General features: G+C 51.4%; 1 protein-coding gene across 1 annotated transcript in view; it reads right to left on the bottom strand.

The window, feature by feature from the left end:
- Positions 1-7,189, bottom strand: part of LOC104271342 (olfactomedin-like protein 2B) — a gene marked incomplete at both ends in the record, with an annotated part of 9,167 nt that extends 1,978 nt beyond the window's left edge. The window contains 2 exons of the mRNA XM_009865978.1: positions 3,364-3,471; positions 6,926-7,189. Coding sequence (XP_009864280.1) covers positions 3,364-3,471; positions 6,926-7,189 — 372 coding nt within the window. The remainder of the gene's footprint in view (positions 1-3,363; positions 3,472-6,925) is intronic.
- Positions 7,190-7,773: the final 584 nt, after the last annotated feature.

The raw sequence follows: 7,773 nt of genomic DNA, 5'->3' as shown, positions 1-7,773 counted from the left end.
AAGGCTGTTGGTGACGAGGCTGGAGCAGTTCTCCCTGCCCCTGCGGTGAGGGTTCTGCAGACCCTCCTCCACGTTGGCTGCTGCCCGGTGGCCTTCCTGCGTGAAATTTCTGGACATGCCCTAGGAAAGCAAGAGAGGAGGCTTTACAAAGACAACTGATGCTCTGTGTCCCCCAAACCACAGCACAGGAGCAAGCAAGTTCTGTGCTGACATCCTGGGCTGACGGCTGGTCTTCTCCACGGACCTGGGCACAACAGCTGCTAAGAGGGTGTCCCTGAACCCAGGGGAATCCAGAAACCCCCATCCCTGGTGTGCACATCCCAGATCCACTCTCTGCCACAGAGGCCCATGGAGCAACATCCACCTTCAACCACAGTCACTGGTTTGTAAAAGGAAGAGGAAAAGACAAGCTAAAACTTCTAAAGTCCCAGCCTCTCATCCTTTGCCTGTGGCAGCAAGTTCATCTCCCGTTTATTAATCCCAGTTTCCTAGCAGGCTCCCATCCCAGCTGATCCCTGCCCACCTGACCCGTGAGGCAAGTCCTTGAGGTCTACATCCCGCTCGTCTGGTTTCTGTCCTCCAGGTCCTGCCCTGCTGCCCTGTTGTGCCTGCGCTCAGCAATTGCTCCTCCTCACCACCCTCCATTTGCACAGAAGAGAGGGAGAACTTGGAAAGAGGAAGAGAGGCAGTGACCCTCAGAGAGCTGTCCTGGGACCCTTCTTAGTCCCTCAGCCATAAGTTCATTCAGTATCCAAAGGGTTGTTGCAGTCTCTGCTCATCTATCTTAAACGGCAATGGCTTTGAATAGGTTGTACATCAATCAAAGCATTTTTGTACTGACACTGGGGGCAGCTCTCCCAATCCTTTGTTTTCAATCTGTTCTGCCATTAATTTTTCCTAAAACCCACCGTGACCTCCATCTGTGACCTCAAACTTGCCAGCTGATGCAACAGCTGCAAACTAGAGACAAAGCAGAGAAGCCACCTCACTAGAGAAGACACTAGCTCTGTGGACCAAGTAGTGGGGATTCCTTCCCTTTACCAACATGATTTGTTTAACATACCTTGTTATACTGGAAACAACATGCAAAAATCTTCTCATCTCTGCAAAAATACACTTCTGAGCTCAGTTAACCCCTAACGCCCTCCATGGGCATCTGAATTCCCACTCTTTACCCAGGAATCATGAGTCACAGATTTATCATGCAATTTTGAGGCAGAGTCTAGTAACGCAGGGACTTTTCAGCAAGTGTTTTGCTGCAGTAAGAAAAGGAACAGGGGATCTCATGATGCTCTCCCAGGAGCAGGGCAGGAGCAGGAGCAGCTTCGACACCATCCTCCTTTTGGAAGGATGGCTAATTTTGACAGCCTCATGCCCTTATCACTTATTCTGTGTAATGTCTGGCTTATGACCTGTCTTAGGGATAAAATCAGCCTCCCCTTGGACAGGGAGGCACCACCAAAGCCTGGACTGTGATGCTGCTTGAAGCTGCTCAGCTGCTTTGCTAGGGAGCAGCTGCCAAAAGCACACCCGGCTGGGAGGCTGATGCTTTGAAGCCACGCCAGGCTCTTGTTCAGCATCTCAGCTGTCCATTGCAGCAGATCCCATGGCCAATGTGGGGTGTGAACCTCCTGAATTGATGTGCTAAGCCAGCAGCAGGAAGCATTTCACACCTGCCGCCTGCACTAGTGGCACTGGGGAATCTCTATCTAACCCAGACCTCTCCTGTTCTTCTCCATCCCATCCGAGTGCCTGCAGGCAGCTTCAGCTGCTTGTTACGTGATCCTGCAGCCTGGCTTCTGGGAAATTAAAGACTCAAGTCTGTGATTTCCCCCCCTACTCCATCTCTGGCCAAACTACATCAGCCAGATTGAGCTCTCTGCCCGCCTGCCTCGCTGCAATGGGCTGCGAGCAGAGCGGCCACACTGCAAAGTCACTCCGTTGTGTTCCAACGGACAAGTGCCACCAGCACCGCTTGTGCAAGAACCAGCTGGTAGATAGGGCCACTCTGGTACTGAAGAAAAGGGCAGTGGTAACCCCATGTGAAGTCATCCCTGGTGTCATTTGTCAGCTCCTAACACTTACGTCACCTTAGCCTCTCACTCAGCCTTCAGCGAGGTCTTCGAGGAGCCTGCACTCCCTGTCCTGACGTGCTGTGTCGCTCTGGTCTGACCTGTTTAAAGGTGACAATGCCCAGCAGCGCCATGAAAATGACTGAAAAGTCAACCAGTTTTAAAGTTAGACAAACTGGTGGACCACAGCTCCATAAACAATACCAAAATGGGAGGTGGCTTGTCCCCTCCCCCCCCCCCGCCCCTAATCCAGCTGACTTTGGATGTTAAAGAGCCGCAGACCATCGGTCTGTCCCGATGGGCCCTTTGTGTTCACCGCCGCTGCTCCAGGCGATCCCAGCTCACCATCCCATGGGACGGGGATCACCCTACCCCCAGACCCGCGGTGACCAGTGCCACCACGGCGAAGCTCCCCAAGGGGGATGTGAGGCGGGGGTCTGGCGACACAGCTCCCGCTTCCCTCACTCGCTCCCCTAATTAGTGAAGGCTCATCGGCAAACCAGAGCAGCAACTGGAGAACACACTAAACCTCAGGGAGAGGGTGGGATTGCAAACAAAAACATTCGTGCTTTGTTGGTTTTAGACCTCAAAACTCCTTCTCCCCCTTTTTGGGTCAATCACCGTGCTTGGAAAACCAGAGACCCCCAGGCAAACGTGCTCCTCTCGGCTGTCTCCTCCCTGACCCCGGGATGGAGCACGACGCGCCTTCCCAAAACACTTTGCAAGTGGAATTTTGGCTTTATAAATCATCATCCCTCAGCTCCTGGCTGCAGACAAGCAGGACTGCTCTGCTCTGACAAGAATGTGGAATTACCGCCCCAGATATGGACCATGGGAGAAAATTCCAGTATTTAGTCTGGCAACCTGTTGCTGCATAGCTGAGCGCAGCTTAACAAACTGCAAACCCCACGCTGTGCTAGCCAAAGAAACATTAAACTGTATGGAAGTGAAAATGATTTCACTAGAAGTCTGTTCTAAAAGAATGGAAGGTACCTTATCCATCCTTTTAGCAGCATTGAGCTCTTTTTAAACACAGGCCAAGATATCATTTAGTCCTTAAGGAATCTGACCTCCTTAGCAACCAGCAGCCCTGGTGAGCGTACCCCAGCACCAGCCCTGAACCTCTCATCCTCACATCAATAGTCTAGTCTGGTCAAGCTTAATTTCAGACAAATAGTTAATTTCTTCCAAAAGGAGCAAGTCTCTGACTGTACCAAAGGTACCAAGAACTTGATTTGAGGCAAGTCCCACCAGAGGCAACAACCTGGAAGGAGAGTAGGGCTCGTCTTACCTCCTCAAGCTTTTCCACCCGCCCCACCAACTTGGTTGTCACCGAGTGCAGCTTCAGAAGGTCCAAGCCATAAAAAGCACTTTCCAGCATTTCCATGATTGAGGACAGCTGCAAAAGGAGCAAGCACACTGTTAGTCAGAGGCATTTGCCATAAAGAACCCCGTGTGATTTCTACAGCCAAAAAGTCAAGGGCAATGCACACATCTGAGTGCAATAAATTTATTATCAGGCAAATTTTTCCTGACACAGCCCTGCTGCATTGCAGCCATGGACAGCACAACACACAGAGCAACGCAAACCAGTGCTACAGAGCTTCAGGGCATCCAGAGAGTGTTTTGGGTGCTGGGGATTAGTAAGCAGAGCAAAGAGAAGCACTGCCCTCTTTGCCAGCTCCAGTCATGTTTTCTCACAAGCCTGAAGGCTTAGCTACTGCACCAGTGACTTGAATGGCAGCAGAAGAGGCAAGAAGAGACCAGCAGCTCAAATAAAAGTGAGTTTGAGATCAGAGTCTGATTTTGTGCCATCCTGTGCTCTTTTTTCCTGGAACAAGAAGAAACTTGCTAAGAAATATTAAAATGTTCACAAAGGCAAGAGTAAAGTAACCGAAATCCAGGGCCAGCCTGCTAACAGTTTGCTTCCCAGCAGAATGACTTTGTCAGAGGGATGCTGCCTTCTCTTTCAACCACCTATTTCAGAGACACCCTGCATTTAACTCGCTGCCTTCCTGCAGCAGGGAGAGTTGCATCCCTGCAACCTGCTCAGCACCAGCCCTTGCTCACCGATGATCCTGGGGATCCAGACAGCAATACCCTTGTTCTGCATTTTGCACAGTTCCCCCGTGCTCACTCTGCAGAAGACAGCACCGAGGGAGTCCCGGGCTGGTGAGGAGGGCTCCCATACGTGCCTGTTCCCTCCAGTCCCATGTGTCCAGTGTGGTGCTGCCGACCTTACAGCTTAGATGGCTGAGAATAATTTTCAATTCAATAGGGAATTACTGCAAGGCAGTGACATTTTCTCCCAGCAGCTATGAACTGGTTGACAGAGCTCCATAAACACGGGAGAAGAACAGGCAGAACAGCTGGCAGCACTCTGAGTTTCCACCCCAGCCTCTGCAGTCTCCCTGTGGAGCTGACAGTAAAGGAAAGATTTTTTGGGGCCAGATAAGATGGCAGCATTAAGAGACAAGGACTGTTTCATGGCTACGCATCCACTTTCCACTGAGAACTGGACAGAGACGACCGATACAATGCTCGCAACCTGCCAGACAGTCACTGGAGGCAAGCCCTTTCCCTCCAGGCTGGATAACTTCCATCACTGCACAAAGGTTGCAGACTTCGTTAACCACCTTCCAAATCTTCCTGAACACAGACTCCCAGGACAGATGCTGAGCCCGAGGCCCTCAAAATTCACAGCACGCTTACAAGCAGAGGAGCAGCATGCTGCAGTTTCACAAAAATAGATCTTAGAGTCAGCTACCCCTACCATCACCAAGTTGACCCTCCCCAAAATACCGTACTGATACACACACCAGGTTGTTTCCTTCTCTTCACCCATTGCACACTGGCTCTCCCTCTCTGATGGTCCATGCATTCCTATGGCACTTTATTAAAGGCACGGTTGGGATGGAAACCTTCAGCTGGGACACCCAGCTCAGCCTTTCGACCGCATTGGTGTGCCCCAGGGGCTTCCTGAGCTTATCTACTCCTTTCCATGCCATTCCCTCTGGGACGAATCATCCAGCCCACCTGTTGTGAGGGAGGGCTCTCATTTTGGGGAGCTTCCCACAGCCCACCCAGAAACAGAGTACTCAGAGCTTTTGAGAAAGCCTGTTAAAACACAACAGACATAGAGCACAACTACGTGCATCCCGCTGCTGGGCCAGGCAAGAACGATGCTTATCAGCCCAGCAAGGAGAGTAAAACCCCGGGGCTGTCAGGAGCAAGGCAGTCCCAGCTCTGCCCCTCGATGATGAGCGTGGAAGCTGCTCCTCATGAGTCACCTTAGTGACTTGGATCTGTGTCTTCTCCTGCCTTCTGGCTTCTCCTACAAGAGGTGGCTGTTCCAGTGCGGCCAACTCCAGGAGGTCTGCGCTCGGCACGAAAGCAAGCCTGTTTTCACAGCTCCTAGGGCTTGACTTTTGCAGCAAAGAAAAACCCCACGTGTGTATATTTGGATCATTCTTGTGAAATCGTTTGGCCGCAGATCCTTGCGAAATGAGCGGGGGAGCCTGGGCTGGTTCCTAGAGGACACGCTTTCACACCACAGCTGGCTGCGAGCAGCTCCCTGGTGGGAAGAGGCAGCCGGAGCCAAGGGTGCAGCAAGTCACAATGCTCTGCTCCTCCTGGATGCTGACCGGCTCTGGAGAAGACCAGGAGAGAAGTGTGACCTGCTGGAGAAGAAGCTCTGCGTGCCTCCAGGCAATGGGCTGCTGTGGTGGCTCTGTAACCTCAGAGGGTGTCCCCTCCCCTGACCACTCACAGCTCCTCATCTAAGGCCAAGCAGGACATCCTGGCTTCTCCTGCAGACAAGGGACCACCAGACAACTCCAGACAGAGACTCCTCCTTCCCTGAAATGATGGATTGCCTGCCTGTGCCTGTTTATCTTCCCTAGCTGCAGGGAAGGTTGGACAAGAAGCTCCTGACTGCTTGCAGTCGGACAAGACGAAACACATCCTTGAGCTCCAATTTAATTAGAACAAACCCATCATGGTGGCCCCAGCAGCAGGCTGCCCCACAGCACTCTGCACACTGTCTGCCTTCCCACCAGAACTGGGACTAGCAGCACTGCCCCAAGGTATGTCCCATCACCACACACAAGTGCCACCAGCACTCAACCTTCTGCTCCAGTGACTCTCCAGGACTAGACCAAGTCAATGGCCCTTATGGGAAGATTTCTGCTGCCCTGCTGAGGCAACAAACTGGAAAACTCCGTAGTGTCTGCTGCTAGCTGCTAGACCAGCAAAAGTAAGCATCCAGTAAAAGTCACAAGGACTTAGAACATATTGTCACATTTGGGAAAGAGGTAGGTATTACTAAAGAGATCAAATGCTAAATAGTATAGAAGCATCAGCATTTAAAACAACAAAACCTACCCTGCCACGAGCCATCTGTGTAACACACCCTCACACTGACGCATCAGCAGCTTTTGGCTCACGGAAGCCAAAACAGTTTTTTGTGTGGGTCCTTGGGAACCCCTCTTGGTGATGAGAAAAAGACCTGGCAGCTGCTGAGCAAAGCAGAGCTCTCCCCTAAAGACACTTAGTGCTGGACAAAGGGTAGGGAGCAGCCCAGTCCCTCCTGGGCTTCCAGTGCAGGCAGCCCTGGTGAATCCCAAGCAGCACGGGATGAATCGAGTGAATCATCAGCTGCAGCTGCTCAAATCAATCCCTTAAACTGAGCTTGATTTTTATAGCAAGCAGGCAGATATAAAAGTAACCAGGCAACGTTTTAGGAAAAAAGTTTAAGAAGAAAATGTTCTCAGAAAAAGCTCCAGAAAAAAAAAAACACCTTCAGAAGATCTTCCCCCTCCCAAAAGAGTCCCAAATTCAAGCTGCTCTCCTACCTTCAGGTCACTGCTCTCCGCCTCCCTCAGCTTCTTCAGCCTGAAATCCCCCTCGCAAGGATTGAGCGCCGAGGGGGGGGCCACGCACGCACACTTGCAGCTGGGTCCTGACGTGATGGTTTCCACCGTGTAAAAATCCTCCGCTTTGAAAGCGCCTTCGTTAATCCTTTGGCAGGCACCACGGCCCAGGGGTCTGACCACGCATTTGCACCGACAGTCGGAGCCTTCGGACACCGCCTTCACCTTGTCGTAGTCACCTAACAGCTGGGCACAGGGCACGGGCAGTTAGCAACCTTCCCATCCTCTGCTTGCCCAGCAGGGGACAAGGATGCTCTGGACCTTGAGGTCCAAACAAGGGCACTTATACACCCTGAACCTCCAGGCAACTGGCCAGCTCTTCCAAAATCTGATGACAAGTTTTCTAGAGAGCGTAGAGCTTTCTGATCCCTACCTGCAAGGGGAATAAAAACTGGCCTCTTCTGTCAGGGTGTTTTTTATTGCGCTTTGCGTAAAACGGACCTAACTGCTTTGAATTTTAAGCATGAGAACCTTAAATACAAACTCCGTCCTGCTGTCTTTTAATGCCCTGTGCCCAGTATCAGTATATCCAATGTCATCTGCTACCCTGAGCAAGATTTCTTTACACGGGCAAACAGGGCAAGGGCGAGCTGGAAGGGTGACCAAAAGCCACTCTATAAGCAGCGTAACCTGGTGGTGAAGCAGTATTTCTGATCAGCTCATACAATGCCAGGAATTTCCTTTACAGAGATTTGCAGACAGCACTTCTGAAAGCCCAAGCACAAAAATAACTTTGACGGTATGTTTCCAATAGTCTCCACGTTAGCCAT

This window comes from Apaloderma vittatum, unplaced genomic scaffold (assembly GCF_000703405.1).
Source record: "Apaloderma vittatum isolate BGI_N311 unplaced genomic scaffold, ASM70340v1 scaffold31193, whole genome shotgun sequence".
In the NCBI taxonomy this organism is placed as follows: domain Eukaryota; kingdom Metazoa; phylum Chordata; class Aves; order Trogoniformes; family Trogonidae; genus Apaloderma; species Apaloderma vittatum.
Note: the sequence above shows the minus strand (reverse complement) of the source record. Positions and strands in the feature narration are given on the sequence as shown.